At 41.0% G+C, this 17157-nt stretch overlaps 1 protein-coding gene across 1 annotated transcript in view; it reads left to right on the top strand.

The window, feature by feature from the left end:
- LOC124045501 overlaps nucleotides 1-16842 on the top strand; it is a 31418-nt gene extending 14576 nt beyond the window's left edge. The window contains exons 2-3 of the mRNA XM_046364874.1: nucleotides 15126-15457; nucleotides 16074-16842. Coding sequence (XP_046220830.1) covers nucleotides 15126-15457; nucleotides 16074-16289 — 548 coding nt within the window. The 3' untranslated portion in view covers nucleotides 16290-16842. The remainder of the gene's footprint in view (nucleotides 1-15125; nucleotides 15458-16073) is intronic.
- Nucleotides 16843-17157: the final 315 nt, after the last annotated feature.

The following is a 17157-nucleotide window of genomic DNA, read 5'->3' on the forward strand; positions in this document are numbered from 1 at the left end:
GAAGGGTGAGTAACTGTGTACTGTTTAGGCAGAGTGAAAGTACAAAGGCTTCCCACATTCGAACACACAAGAGACATCCACATCAAAGCATGCCTCCAGAACCCAAAATCTAATCGCATTTCCTAGTGAGGAAACTTTTAACCGAGGCTAAATCAGGAAGTTCAGCCCCCTTTAAATGTCAAGCGTGCTATAACGCGGATTTAGCATGGATTGGATTGAATCTCAGCCTAATTTTGAAAAAATGAAGATGTAAAGATAAAAACTAAATAAAGACTCACCTGTCACAAACAACCTGTCCTCACATATAATGGAAAATTGGAAACATCTACCCATGAAAGGAGTCTACCTGCTATTTATTCAGTGTCCCAAAGCATTGAGCAATGGTTTATTTCAGTGTTTCCCAATCCTGTTTGTGGGGTGCACTTATTTTTCCTTAACAGTAACACCTGACACAACAAATCAACTCATCAAGCCTTTGATTAGTGGAATCAGGTGTGTGCATTTTTTGCACCCACTTGGATACCCAGGACCAAAATTGGGAACGTGTTTATTTGATTGTGGAAATGGCATATGTTGATGATACTCGGTGGGTAGGTATGTTACTGGGTAAGAAAGTGCAATTGAACCTTACTTCTGCAGTCAAGCGTGGTAGCTAAGTGAACACTGGATCTGCTGACCAGCCAACCAGTCATTGACCAACAGGACACTGGTCATATCAGCCAGAGAGAGACGCTGACTGAACGGCCACTGATACAGACAGTGTTTCTGTGTGTATGTGTGTGTGTGTCTCCAAGTGGAGCCGATAACCTGAAACAGCACACATTAACCCTTGTGTCTCCAGGAAGACCACCCAGTTGTTGCGTCTGTGTGTGTGTGTGCACTTTGTGTGCATGCAGGCAGTGGACTGGCATTGTGTTCAGTGTTATCTACACACTCCAGATTTCCATTTGGGCTGTTAGAATAACAATCCTCAATGTGTAAGAGGAGAAAATAGTTACCTTGGAAACACACAGGTTTCACTATTGGGAAGTTGAGTCACAATGGCTTATTAGTACAATGCAATGTTGACCCTTAGATTGACATTACCTTTGAATCTGAATCTTCATAGCACTTTGATTGAATAAGGTCCCATATGGTTGTATTATTAAACGTACTGTCAGCACTAAGTAAGCAATAAGTACCCCAAAGAGGAAAAGTGCCCATATATGTGAAATTGAGAGGCTAACCTTTTCCCTTCTCAACAGCTCTCAAACACACCCCACACACACCTGTGCAAACTCCCAGGCCAACTTCCTGTCTCTCAACCTCATCACCACACACATGCACAAGCACGCACAAGCACTTTTCCTGTGGGCTCACACACTGGAAGGTCTGTTCACTGGGCATTGGTTACTGGTCAATGTGTACCCAGCCTACTGCCCCATTGCTCTGAGCCTGGCACACCATCACACACAGCATGCGCACATGTACACACACAAACACACACACACATACAGTACCAGTCAAAAGTTTGGACACCTACTCATTCAAGAGTTTTTCTTTATTATTTTACTATTTTCTACATTGTAGAATAATAGTGAAGACATCAAAACTACGAAATAACACATATGGAATGATGTAGTAATCAAAAAACTGTTAAACAAATCAAAATATATTTGAAATTCTTCAAAGTAGCCACCTTTTGACTTGATGATAGCCCTATTTGGTAAAAGACCAAGTCCATATTCTGGCAAGAACAGCTCAAATAAGCAAAGAGAAATAACAGTCCATCATTACTTTAAGACATGAAGGTCAGTCAATATGGAAAATGTCAGGAATGTGCATTTGCAATAACCATCAAGTGCTATGATGAAACTGGCTCTCATGAGGACCACCACAGGAAAGAAAGACCCAGAGTTACCTCTGCTGCAGAGGATAAGTTCATTAGTGTTAACTGCACCTCAGATTGCAGCCCAAATAAATGCTTCACAGAGTTCCTTTAACAGACACATCTCAACATCAACTGTTCAGATGAGACTGAGTGAATCAGGCCTTCTGCAAAGAAACCACTACTAAATGACACCAATAATAAGAAGAGACTTGATTGGGCCAAGAAAAATGAGCAATGGACATAAAACCGGTGGAAATCTGCCCTTTGGTCTGATGAGGTTCGATTTTGAGATTTTTGGTTCCAACCGCTGTGTCTTCACAGCATTCTGCAGCGATACGCCATTCCAAGTGGTTTGCGCTTAGTGCGACTATCATTTTTTTTCAACAGAACAATGACCCAACACACCTCCAGACTGTGTAAGGGCTATTTAACCAAGAAGGAGAGTGATGGAGTGCTGCATCAGATGACCTGGCCTCCATAATCACCCGACCTCAACCCAGTTGAGATGGTTTGGGATGAGTTGGACCAGAGTGTGAAGGAAAAGCATCCAACAAGTCCTCAGCGTATGTGGGAACCCAAGACTGATGGAATAGCATTCCTCATAAAGATGGTTGAGAGAATGTCAAGAGTGAAAGCTGTCATCAAGGCACAGGGTTGCTATTTTGAAGAATATAAAATATAAAATATATTTTGATTTGTTTAACAATTTTTGGGTTACTACATGATTCCATTTGTTAATTCATAGTTTTGATGTCTTCACTATTATTCTATGTATTCTACAATGTAGAAAATAGTAATAATAAAGAAAAACCTTTGAATGAGTAGGTGCAGAATTTTGACTGGTACTGTACATATCTACAGTTGAAGTCGGAAGTTTACATACACTTAGGTTGGAGTCATTAAAACCTGTTTTTCAACCACTCCACAAATGTTTTGTTAACAAACTATAGTTTTGGAAAGTCGGTTAGGGCATCTACCTTGTGCATGACACAAGTAATTTTTCCAACAATTGTTTACAGACAGATTATTTATCTTATAATTCACTGTATCACAATTCCAGTGGGTCAGAAGTTTACGTACACTAAGTTGACTGTGCCTGTAAACAGCTTGGGAAATTCCAGAAAATGATGTCATGGCTTTAGAAGCTTCTGATAGGCTAATTGACATCATTTGAGTCAATTGGAGGTGTACTTGTGGATGTATTTCAAGGCCAACCTTCAAACTCAATGCCTCTTTGCATGACATCATGGGAAAATTAAAAGAAATCAGCCAAGACCTCAGAAAAAAATGTAGACCTCCACAAGTCTAGTTCTTCCTTGGGAGCAATTTCCAAATGCCTGAAGGCACCAGACCAGAAGTATAAACACCATGGGACCACGCAGCTGTCACACCGCTCAGGAAGGAGATGCGTTCTGTTTTCTAGAGATGAACGTACGTTGGTGCGAAAAGTGCAAATCAATCTCAGAACAACAGCAAAGGACCTTGTGAAGATGCTGGAGGAAACGGGTACATAAGTATCTATATCCATAGGAAAACAAGTCCAACATCGACATAACCTGAAAGGCCACTCAGCAAGGAAGAATCCACTGCTCCAAAACCGCCATAAAAAAGCCAGACTATGGTTTTCAACTGCACATGGGGACAAAGATCATACTTTTTGGAGAAATGTCCTCTGGTCTGATGAAACAAAAATAGAACTGTTTGGCCATAATGACCATCATTATGTTTGGAGGAAAAAGGGGCAGGCTTGCAAGCCGAAGAACACCATCCCAACTATGATGCACAGGGGTGGCAGCATCATGTTGTGGGGGTGCTTTCCTGCAGGAGGGACTGGTGCACTTCACAAAATAGATGGCTTCATGAAGACGAAAATGATGTGGATATATTGAAGCAACATCTCAAGACATCAGTCAGGAAGTTAAAGATTGGTCGCAAATGTGTCATCCAAATGGACAATGACCCCAAGCATACTTCCAAAGTTGTGGCTAAATGGCTTAACCTTTTGTGACTAGGGGGCAGTATTTTCATTTTTGGAAAAATAACGTTCCCGTAGTAAACGGTATATTTTGTCAGGAAAAGATGCTAGAATATGCATATAATTCACAGCTTAGGATAGAAAACACTACAGTTTCCAAAACTGTAAAAATACTGTCTGTGAGTATAACAGAACTTATGTTGCAGGCGAAGCCTGAGAAAAATCCAAACAGGAAGGGACTCTTATTTAGAAGGCTCTGCGTTCCTATGCGTCCCTATTGAGCAGTGAATGAGATATCAAAGTCAAGGTATTGGAGTGGCCATCACAAAGCCCTGAGCTCAATCCTATAGAAAATGTGTGGGCAGAACAGAAAAAGTGTGTGCGAGCAAGGAGGCCTACAAACCTGCATCAGTTACATCAGCTCTGTGTGGAGGAATGGGCTGAAATTCATCCAACTTATTGTGGGAAGCTTGTGTAAGGCTACCCGAAACGTTTGACGCAACTTAAACAATTTAAAGGCAATGCTACCAAATACTAATTGAGTGTATGTAAACTTCTGACCCACTGGGAATGTGATAAAAGCTGAAATAAATTATTCTCTCTGCTATTATTCTGACATTTCACATTCTTAAAATAAAATGGTGATCCTAACTGACCTAAAACAGGGAATCTTTACCAGGATTAAATGTCAGGAATTGTGAAAAACTGAGTTGAAATGTATTTGGCTATGGTGTATGTCAACTTCCGACTTCAACTGTTTATATATATATTTAATAAATATATACTGTATGCTATGAAAGTCCCACCTACTTCCTGGATCATGTCCCATACAGTTTTTGAATAAGCTTCAAGATTATATAATCAATCCAGGAAGTAGGCGGGACTTGCATAGTGTATTAAAACAACAAAGAAGTCACTTCAAACAACGATCACAGTTTGTTCTCTCTCTGACATCATTGCACATAATGGAACAGAAGAGTATGAACAAAACTTTTGTATCTTTTACCATGATGCTGGATTCTCCTCTCTGTTTCTTCAACAAAAACCAAACCAAAAAGAATTCATCAGAGTGAACAGTGGCACTGTTTCACTGTGGGGGGAAATCAGACCCAGGATACAGACACGTAAATGGAACTTAAATCCTTTTAAACCCACTTTCTTCTCTGTGCATATTCTGCATTTGACTTTAATCTTGGGGAAACACATGCCAGCCAGCTACACGTATGCTGTGCCAATCACAGAAATGGAGGTGTGGTGTGTCAAAAGATACAAATATTCTGACCTTGACTTAATTCCCTAATGCACTGTAATTTACAAATGGATAAGAGCTATTGATAAGAGCTAGGTAAAGGAGTAATCCGTTTGGATAAGGGGATTGTAAATATAAATGATAATAGTTTTAGATACATGTTATCTTATGATTGCTGGAGATGTGAAACCAGTCATATGGCAGCAAACTGAAAAGCAAATCAAATGTTATTTGTCACATACAATATAAGTGTAGACCTTACTGTGAAATGCTTACTTACAAGCCCTTAACCAACAATGCAGTTTAAGAAAATAAAAGTGAACAAAATGTTTGCTAAATAAACTAAAGTAAAAAAATAACCCAATAAAATAACAATAATGATGCTCTATAAAGGGGGTACCGGTAACCGAGTCAATGTGCGGGGATACAGGTTATTCATGGTAATTGAAGTAATATGTACATGTACAGTCGTAGCCAAAAGTTTTGAGAATGACACAAATATATTTTCACAAAGTTTGCTGCTTCAGTGTCTTTAGATATTTTTGTCAGATGTTGCTATGGAATACTGAAGTATGATTACAAGCATTTCATAAGTGTCAAAGGCTTTTATTGACAATTACATGATGCAAAGAGTAATATTTGCAGTGTTGACACTTTTTTTTCAAGACCTCTGCAATCCGCCCTGATATGCTGTCAATTAACTTCTGGGCCACATCCTGACTGATGGCAGCCCATTCTTGCATAATCAATGCTTGGAGTTTGTCAGAATTTGTGGGTTTTTGTTTGTCCACCCGCCTCTTCAGGATAGACCACAAGTTCTCAATGGGATTAAGGTCTGGGGAGTTTCCTGGCCATGGACCCAAAATATCAATGTTTTGTTCCCCGAGCCACTTAGTTATCACTTTTGCCTTTTAGCAAGGTGCTCCATCATGCTGGAAAAGGTATTGTTCGTCACCAAACTGTTCCTGGATGGTTGGGAGAAGTTGCTCTCGGAGGATGTGCTGGTACCATTCTTTATTCATGGCTGTGTTCTTAGGCAAAATTGTGATGTAGCCCACTCCCTTGGCTGAGAAGCAACCCCACACATGAATGGGCTCAGGATAAAAAAAGCAAAGCAATGATGACGGCATGTGTTTCCTTGCAGGTAACCATGACTGACAGAGGAAGAACAATGATTCCAAGCACCACCCTCCTTTTGAAGCTTCCAGTCTGTTATTCAAACTCAATCAGCATGACAGAGTGATCTGCAGCCTTGTCCTCGTCACCACTCACACCTGTGTTAACGAAAGAATCACTGACATGATGTCAGCTGGTCCTTTTGTGGCAGTTTTTTGGGGAGTCATTTGCATGGCAACGAGGGACTTTGCAATTAATTACAATTCGTTTGATCACTCTTCATAACATTCTGGAGTATATGCAAATTGCCATCATACAAACTGAGGCAGCAGACTTTGTGAAAATGTATATTTGTGTCATTCTCAAAACTTTTGGCCATGACTGTATGCAGGCGTAAAGTGACTATGTATAGATAATAAACAGCAAGTAGCAGCAATCGTATCGCCTTTTAAATGCTGGTACGTCCGTATGATTATTGCTGAGGATCACGAGTAATAGTTGATCATATGTGACTCACCACCTGGATTCGGTCTTATGTAGAAAAATCTGAAATGGTGTTTTTTACATTGGATAAAAGTAGAGACTCAGAGCTACATTTGAGGAACAATGGGAAAGTAATTCTGCTTTGAACATTGATCAACTTGTAAACTCACATTTGAGAAAATGGCCTTTGAATGTTTTGGTATCTGGTAAAGAGCTCTTCTTTGTCTACACCCATTCAGCATTGTTCACACCGTTAGCCTAAGCTTTAGGCCCACCATCTCATTTTGCTCTCGGAGCGCACACTTGATGCTCTGTCGATGATTTGTTTACCTCTGGATAACATGTAAACAGCCTAACCAGCTCTTGCAGGCAACAATTTCATTACGCTTTTTTTGCAGACATTTACTGACACCGGCCATATTCAACGGGTGTTGTATACAAGTCATGTAACATTAGCTAATAAGCCAGCCAGCTAACGTTAGCTTGTTAAACAACAATGAACAAAGTGCCAACACTGTCTAATATTAGACTCCTACGACAAAAGTAAACAGCTCTGGGAAACTAATAATAACATCTGCTAGAGAGCCAGCCAGCTATCGTTAGCTTGCTAGCTAACAGTACACTTTGTTAATATGTATAGCTAGCTAGCTAGGTAAACAATGAACCTAGCTAGGTAATCAACGTTTAAGACCACACACGTCACGTAACGTTAGCTAACGAGCCAGCCTGCTGACATTTGCTAGTTAAAACCTGTTAAGTCTACCCCCTACTTTTTCGAACATTCTGTTAAAAATCGCGCAACATTTCAGCCAGGAATATAGTATATCCATATGATTAGTATGTGTGGATAGAAAACACTCTGACGTTTCTAAAACTGGTTTAATCACGGCTGTGACTATAACATAACGTGTGTTTCATCGAAAAGCGCAATAAAAACTGATCACCAAAATCTGGAAAATATATCAATGCGCCACTTGAATGTATTGTCTATTGGAAAGCAAATTACATGGGGCTGAGATTGCAAGTCCTACAGCTTCCACACGATGTCGCCAGTCTTGTCAATTGCCTGGGCTTTGTTTCTTGGTCAAATGAGTAAGAGAGAGCCCATTCCTTCCGGTCTCCGACAGGATGTTTTGGATGAGCAATTTCCGAACATGATTTCAAGACGTGGAGCTATTGAATACACATCGCCCCGTGATCAATTTGATAGATGATTAACATTTACTAATACCTAAAGTTGGATTACAAAAGTATTTCGAAGTGTTTTGTGAAAGTTTATCGTCGACTTTTTTTATTTTAAAAAATGACGTTGCGTTTTAAAACGGACTTTTTTCCTGGATCACACACTCTTCATAGATCGATATTTAGGGTGTATATTGACCGATTTAATCGAAAAAAAGACCCAATAGTGATGTTTATGGGACATCTAGGAGTGCCAACAAAGAAGATCGTCAAAGGTAATGAATGTTTTATATTTTATTTCTGCATTTTGTGTAGCGCCGGCTATGCTAATTATTTTGTTTACGTCCCCTTCAGGTATTTTGGGGTGTTGCATGCTATCAGATAATAGCTTCTCATGCTTTCGCCAAAAAGCATTTCAAAAATCTGACTTGTTGGCTGGATTCACAATGAGTGTAGCTTTAATTCAGTACCCTGCATGTGTGTTTTAATGAACGTTTGAGTTTTAACGAGTGCTATTATCATTTAGCGTAGCGCATTTGCATTTCCAGATGGCTAGATGAGACGCATGCATGTCGGGTCGACTTAAGAGGTTAAACAACAATGAACAAAGTGCCAACAGTACACTTTAGCTTGAAATTAAAGCATTTTGTCAAAATTAGAAACGTGTAATATCTGAAAATGTAGCTGATGCTAGACTATCTTACCTGTATACATTACCATGCATTATGGACGCGTCTCCCTGTCAGGAATGCCATACCACGGTTGCCCTTAGTTTGAAGATGTAATCCAGAGACAGCTGTTTTCTCCATCTCTTTAGCTATCATACTCTAATTCCACTGATTTCAAAACTTGATCCTCCAGAAAATGGAGAGCAACACTTATGCACTACACAATACATCTTTTAAAAATCTGCGCTTGACAGGATTACCAACACAGACTGACAAGCTCAAGTAGACAGATGCCTTCAACATGGCAGAACAATCAGAACTCAGCCAATCATGATTAGTGGGAAGGTTGCCCACTTTTTCTGTGGCTTAAGAGGTTTGCTGTGCTTATGCCACCCTTTAAATAGCACAGGTTTATGTTATATTTTACATAGTGGGTTATATTTTACATAATGTCAGATTTGACATTGGTGGTTATGTCACACAGTTATACCACATTTATGAACCCTTTATAGAGCATGACATACGGTTATAGATGATTTGTGACACGTTTATGTAGTGCTTATGAAGCCTTTAGTCATAAGATGCACTTTGTTTAAACCGGAACCGGAAATCCCATGTGAATGTCAGGTGTCATGTTTGAGAAAATTAGTGGTATCACCTTATTTATCCCTCTTCTAACCCCCACCCCCAACTCTCTCTACCCCCATTTCTCTGATAGAGTAGGTAGGACTATTCTCTAACCACTGATAGAGGACCAGGTGTTTTTTTTTATCCCAAAAATGGGTTACGGTTAGAGCTTCCCCTGAGGTCAGTGTTTGTGTTGTGTCTCTGCTCCTGCGGTGGGGCGCATGTCCTTGAACTATGGTACTTTATAGCAAACCAAGTGGAGGAACCTCCGCTAACGTTTAATTTTTTAAAGAATGGCCCTTTAAGGTCTTGGCGTTTTCAAACGTCTGTTGTACACATGTTAATAGTTTGGCAGAAGATTTGTATCCATAGCAAAACATTAGACCATGTTGGAATCAAACCCAAATATGGTGTTGCATTCAGGTCCCAGCACATCGGATTCACATACTCATCGAACCATCACGCCCATGATTAGTTGAATCAGGTGTGGTAGAGGCTTGAATAGAACAGCAGCTGGGGGTCCCCGAGGAACAGATTGGGAAAACACTGGGAATAATGCCTTTCATACATATAGGTCAATGTATTGGAAGACTTGTTTTCCTGCTCGCTGACTTCCTTTGGGTGTGTGAGGGAATTCAGCTCACCTGCTGTTCACTGGTCTAATTGGAGGAAAGTGATCCGGCCGGGACACAAAGAGAGAGGGCGGTGGGGTCAATCCATTAGCAGGTTAATGCACTGAGATGTGTCTGTGCTTGTGTTCGTACGTGCGTGGGAATCTCTCTCTGTGTGTGTGTGTGTGTGTGTGTGTGTGTGTGTGTGTGTGTGTGTGTGTGTGTGTGTGTGTGTGTGTGTGTGTGTGTGTGTGTGTGTGTGTGTGTGTGTGTGTGTGTGTGTGTGTGTGTGTGTGTGTGTGTGTGTGTGTGTGTGTGTGTGTGTGTGTGTGTGTGTGTGTGTGTGTGTGTTGGTGTGAGAAAAAGACTGAAAAATGCTGAGTATGGTTTTGGGCCTACCCGTCTTTTCTCTCCTGCTACCGGTAAACAAAATCCAGTTTCTTTCAAAGTTCCATGGAGAGAAGGAGGGCTATCTCTCCCATGGGAGGTGACCTCTACCTGTGGGAATGTATTTGTCTCACTCACTCTCCCTTGCTCCAGATAATGCATTAGGAGGATGCATTAACCTATTTATACTAACTAAAGCTCTTCTCAAAGTCTCACAGAGAGACTCACAAAGAGTCACATTAAATGTTCTCAACACTAATGTACCACTTACATTACTTTATTGAAAAAGCACATTATCTGGAAAGCGGGAGGATGTAATGTATATAGAGAGAGACTTAATTGGTGAGACTCATGGAGAGCACTGTGATTGCTACTTAACATTTTTAAGGTTGAACTTGCAATGATTGTTCTATGTGGTGGTCTATTAAGTAGACAGTGGGGTGCACATTTTGTTCTTGCCCAGTACTACCATACTTGATTGTTGCTAAATCAATTGAGTGCTTTAGTGCTGAGCTAGAACATAATGTGCCGTCCCTCTGGGGTTCCACTAGGAAGGGATTGAGAACCCGCATGTGATAAAATACTGAAAAATACTGAAAAAAATACATATAAATAAAGATACAAATACGAGGTTGCAGGCATGCAGGGAGGTAAATAGTTGAATAGAAATAGAGACATACAGGAGGCAAGAGAAAGAGAAAGGAAGGACAGGAAGGATAGGGCAGGGCAGGGCAGGGGAGGGCAGGGCAGGTAAGCACCACTGAAAGCAGAATCCCTGCACCTGCACAAAGCCTTTTCAAGCCTGCATGGGGACACTGTCATTGTGTCCCACGGGGGGGGGGGCTCAGGTTACATCTCTGGGCCCCATTGTGGTGTACAGACACAGGAAGCGTCATCATCACACACAGCTCCGACGCTGAGGCTGAAAGACACCAGGGACTCCCGAGAAGAAAACCGAGATGCGGCCACATAGTATCAGCGGGGGCCCTGGGTCTCCTTCTCTGTCCGCTAGCACAATAGGACCGTTGCACAAAGTCCCATTTGGCCAAAAGTAAGGGATATGAGGCCACATGCATGAAGAATAGAGTTGGGAACGGATATCCACCATCCTCTTTTATTTGGTGGGGATTACGTAATGTTGGAAGAGACAAGAGTTGAGAGTAGAGGCTCAGTCAAAACAACAGTGTGGTTTTCACCTGAAGGAGGTGACATCATTGGGACAAAAACCAAAAACGTGCCGTCCTCATGGTGTCTGATACCTATAAGGAATCATGGGAAGAAGATTGTGTGTGGTATAGTGGTATAGTGGATCATTGACCTTTAAGGCATACAGTTATGAGTTGACCTTAGAGCACAGTGTTCCTTGAGTCTCGGCTCGTCCTGTTCCCTCCTCCTAACCTTGTATTGTGTCAGAGTGTGCTGTTCTTTACCATGTTGACCCCACTATGGAAACCACAGTGGGGGCTATGTCCTTCTTCCACAGGACATTGAGTTGCCAGCGAGACAGACAGACGGACGCCTGTGTGTAGGGGTTTGTTGTTGGAGGAATTGCAGCTGATTAGGTTTTGAGTAGATATTTTTCCCAAAAACTAAATTCAGTGTAGGCTACAATGGATGTATATTTATGTTTAAATCCTTATCTGATTAGTGCTCCCTCCTAAAGTATGTAAATAACATGTCAATCCTTATGTTGCACTCCCTTTCGGTCTAGAAATATTGCCTACTTATTTACTGTGGCCAAACTCTACCTATAACATTATCATGACCTGGTAATGGAACATGTTCATTTTGGATTGCTTTACAATGCTAATTGCTTGATGATTTAACTTGAGTATAATGGCTGTCAGGGTGCCACTGAATGTCTGTCTGTCGCTTCCAATGTAATATATTATGTTGACTCATAGCCTAACTTTGGTCAGCTTTAGCATTGATTAGTATTTAGATTGCTCTCTCTTGTGGTGTTCCACCCCTCTCCTTTGTTACCTGACCTGTAACCATTCAATCGGCTTCACCTTTGTCTGTGTAAAGTAGCACAATATTTTGCTAATTAGCTAGCATAGATCCAGACATTCTGGTCATAAATAATGCTAATTGTTAGTTCAATGTGGATCAGATTGCAGAGATAAACAACAGCAAACTACTTAGCAAATGTGAGAGACCACAGCCCCTTCAAATAATGACTAAACTACACATTCTTTCATACAATAGTTAAAAGGCAGATCATAAAATGACTATGGCCGTGATTCAATTCAAGGGGCTTTATTGGCATGGGAAGCATATGCTAATGTTGCCAAAGCAAGTGAAGTAGATAATATAGAGAAGTGAAATAAACAATACAAATGAACAGTAAACAAAAGTTCCAAAATAATAAAGACTTTCACAAATGTCATATTTTGTATATATACAGTGTTGTAACAATGTAGAAATGGTTAAAGTACAAAAGGGAAAATAATCTGAGTCCATATTGGAGCACGCTTGACATTGAAGGTGTTTTCCAATTGAGATGATATCTGCAGCATTTACTTTGAATACTGCCTTTAAAAGGTGGATTGTCTATGTCACTTAACTTCATATGATGCAACATGTTTCGACCAAAGAAATGGTCTTCTACAGTCATATTACCACAGTCTTTTCTCTTTAGTGGTTTCACAACCCCTAGCACCTGGATGTTACTAATAAGGGGTGTGGAAAAGCCTGAAATACAGATGTGGGATCTTAATTTGACCACTCTTTTGTTGCTGAGAATGTTCCTGCACAGCAGGAAATGTACACGTTTGTATTCATGGTTTTAAAAAGCTTCTAAAGTTTGTAATTTTCCCTTTAAAATATCAGACTTGATTTGCCCTAATGAAAAATGTATCAACACATACAAAACATGTCCATTAATCATAATCCACATAACTTTGGATAAAAGCGTCTGCTAAATGGCATATATTATTATTATTATAATCCACATTTCTTGTGGCTGCAGGTTTATTTTCCTGCTGTAGCAAACTGTCTCAAATTAAGATCCTACAACTGTAGGACTTGGATGATTCACTAACAGCATTCTAAGCTATGGTTGCGTCCCAAAATAGCCACTCCCTTACTGAGGCTATTGACTAGTAGAATATATAGTGCCATTTAGACACCATCTATCTGTTGTGCAATGTTGTGTTAATAGATTTTATTTCTAGCTCTTGACTCATACCAGAAGTAACTATAACCATGTGAATGTCAGGCTCAAGGAAACAAGTTGAACTATTGTCGGGTTTTCCCCCATTCTAACCTCAAGCTCATGTGCTGTCATGTCAGGCTTTTCTCACACATTTGCTCTCCCTATTCCTCATAATCATTTTCCTTCCTAGTTTCCTTCTCTTCCCCATGGGCTCTATGTCTTCCCCTCTCTCTCTCTCTCTCTCTCTCTCCCTATTTTTTCCCTTCTTCCCCCTCTCTATCCTCCCTCCCCCCTATCCCTCTATGTCCTGTGGATGAACTCTCTGCCAGCTCCTCCTACCTGCTCAGCCTTTCCAGGAACCAAACAGTCATTTCCCTTAATATGAAGGGATGTGCTTGGCACTGAGCTCCAACAAAAGAGCAAGGAAAGGGGGGGGGGGAGTGCCAAATAATCTTCTCAAGGTAGGTTTAAGACGCACCGGCTTTCAACCAGTCCAATGTAAAGCTTACAGAAACCCCATCAACCATCAAAATCCGCTTTACATATTTCTCCCCTCGACTTCTCTTTCTCTTCCTCTTACGACTCCGGTCGGCCAACAACCTCAAGTCACAGGTGAATCAGTCTTTACCTGTTTCTACAGGTCATATACGCTACTTGTGGTTTCTTCCTATAAAGAATTGTAGGGTTGATTCCTTGGTATTTTTACTGGACTCCTCAGTTATGATACAAATTTTACTCTGTCACAATTAGCAGTCATAATAATTTATGTTAGGTTTCAGGCATTTAACTTGACACACTCAAGGTTAGGGATGTACTTTGGGACAGATCGACATTTACAAGGGGAGGCGTGGTTCAAAATAGGGTAAGGTTATTTAACTTTTTTTTGCTTTGTGGAGGGTTGTGTGTTTTTGGGGGTTCACAGAGGAGAGTAATGTGTTTTTCCCTGGTTTACATTCTCTCTTCTGCTTGTATTTCCCCTATAAACAATGTAACTGTTTGTTAAACGATTAATGAGGGTCAGTTAGTCTACAACAAAATTGACCAAAAATGTGCAACCCTACTCAAGATAGGTACCAAACCTGAATAGTGGCATTATGTTTGCATGTAGCTGAAACGTCAAAAAGTCAATAATTTTCAATGGAAGAACCAAGTACGCAAAAACACTTGCTCTTTTCCGCTTTTCCTACGACCAAGGCTATAAATTCCTTCCGCTAGCGGTCCAGTGGAGTTTGCCATTCAAGACTTGATTTGCATCTCTGGCGCGTAGCCCCTACTCATAGGACCGCTATAAGCCCTTGTCAGGCCACTTTTGCATCTCTGGTGATTTGCCTCCACTCAGAGGATAGCTATAAGCCATCTAGCCATGAGTTAATTTGAAAGAAAACAAGAAGGAATTTCTCTCATGTCAAATTCGGCCTGCCTCTTTCAAGCTAACCATAGCCAGCCAGAGGATGCAAGCTGTTTTTATTGTTTCTATGAATTCCTTACATTTGTTCTGATTTTAATTTGATTCAATGTATTTGCCAATGTAAAATACAACCACATATGTGGACATAATGCATTTAAAATCATTGAGGATGACACAAAAAGTGATACTGTCAGAGATCTCATCCTCCTCTTCTGTGGAGGAGTAGCGAGAAGGATCGGAGGCCCAAAACGCAGCGTGGTAAGTGTGTGTGTGTGTGTCCCCCCCAAAAAACTGAACCTGTAGGGGAGGGTCTGGGTGGGCGTCTGTCCGCGGTGGCGGCTCTGGCGCGGGACGTGGACCCCACTTCACCATAGTTTTTTTGCGCCTCTTAGCCCGCCTCCGTGGCCTCTTTAGAGAGGCGACCCTTGCTGCCGACCTTGGACTGGGGACACGCCACGGGTCCCAATGGACGGGAGATTCCGGCAGCACCGGACGGACGGGAGATTCCGGCAGCGCCGGAGTGAAGGGCTATTCTGGCGTTGCCGGCGTGACAGGCGGCTCTGGCAGATCCTGGCTGACTGACGGCTCTGGCAGCCCCTGGTTGACTGAGGGCTCAGGACAGACTGGCAGCTCTGGCAGCTCAGGACAGACGGGAGAATCTGTGTCTTTGCATGAAATCCTGCCTACTCGAATGACCCTGCTGCCATGGCCCAGGAGCAGAAGTGTAAGTCAATTTCAATATAACATTACAGACATCAAAAACAAACACAGAGCAGACGAAGTCAACAAGCTAGCTAACTTGTTTGCAAATAAACTGTCCTTGTATCAGGGACAAAAGAAACAAGCATCATTATTGGTTCTTGGATCTGAATCAATTCAACCTTTATTTAACCAGGTAGGCCAGTTGAGAACAAGTTCTCATTTACAACTGCAACCTGGCCAAGATAAAGCAAAGAAGTGCGACACAAACAATAACACAGAGTTACACATGGGAATAAACAAACATACAGTCAATAATACAATAGAAAGTACAGTTTGTGCAAATGAGGTAAGATTAGGGAAGTAAGGCAATAAATAGGCCATAGTGGCGAAGTAATTACAATTTAGCAATTAAATACTGGAGCGATTGATGTGCAGAAGATGAATGTGCAAGTAGAGATACTGGGGTGCAAAGGAGCAAAAAATAAATAACAATATGGTGATGAGGTAGTTGGATGGGCTATTTACAGATTGGCTATGTACAGGTGCAATGATCTGTAAGCTGCGCTGACAGCTGATGCTTAAAGTTAGTGAGGGAGATATGAGTCTCTAGCTTCAGTGATTTTTGCAATTTGTTCCAGTCATTGGCAGCAGAGAACTGGAAGGAAAGGCAGCCAAAGGAGGAATTGTCTTTGGGGGTGACCAGTGAAATATATCTGCTGGAGCGCGTGCTATGGGTGGGTGCTGCTATGGTGACCAGTGAGCTGAGAGAAGGTAGGGCTTTACCCTTTCATGACCAATACAGAAACCGGATGAACATTGGAATTAATTTAGAAATGTGGAAGACGGATGCATAAATACCCGCCATTCTCATGGACTGGTAGCTAGGTAACTGTTTGGTTAAATTATTTGGTTTGATAGCTACGTTACCTACTAACCACGTTAGCTGCTAACCTTAATGTGTTCGATGTTCAAGCTAGCTAACCCAACCACTTAACTAGCAAGATAAGATTCTATGTATTCGGACTGTTTTGTACTCAAAGCAATCTAACAATCCATATCCATATATTTATATGTTCATATTCTTATGCATCCCTTTACAGATTGCTTGTTAGATACTACTGCACTGTCGGAACTAGAAGCACAAGCATTTCGCTACTCATGCATTAACATCTGCTAACCATGTGTATGTGACCAATAAAATTTGATTTGATATCATCATGTAGCTACACTGCAATAAACCCCACAATATGCCAAATGCCTTTATTTCAACTAGCTAATGTCAGATGTGCAGATGTGCAGATTTTTTACATGATAATATTAGTGTCTTTGCTTTGTAGATGATAATGTTAGCTAGTTTGACAGGAACCTGAGGTGGTACAAGTTGTGGTTGCGCAAACCCCAACACTGAAAGAGAGGTAAGAAATGCTGTATGCATTTTTTGTTATCCTTTGTGATTCAATAATTACTTTGTTGGTAATAAACCAAAATAGCTAGCTACATTATGTTTGCCTGCTAGTTCAGCACATTGTCTGTTCATACACATAATTGATTCCTACCTAGTGTGAACTACCGACCAGAATGGTCAGTCAAGTAAACAATGGCTCACCTGCATTACATATTGGTGGACTATGGGCCATCAAGTAATAGGATAGTGACATTAGCATGACCCATATTACACTGGTTACAGAACAACATCACATCCTATTTATGTAAAAGAACACT

Source organism: Oncorhynchus gorbuscha, linkage group LG01 (genome assembly GCF_021184085.1).
Source record: "Oncorhynchus gorbuscha isolate QuinsamMale2020 ecotype Even-year linkage group LG01, OgorEven_v1.0, whole genome shotgun sequence".
Taxonomy (NCBI): domain Eukaryota; kingdom Metazoa; phylum Chordata; class Actinopteri; order Salmoniformes; family Salmonidae; genus Oncorhynchus; species Oncorhynchus gorbuscha.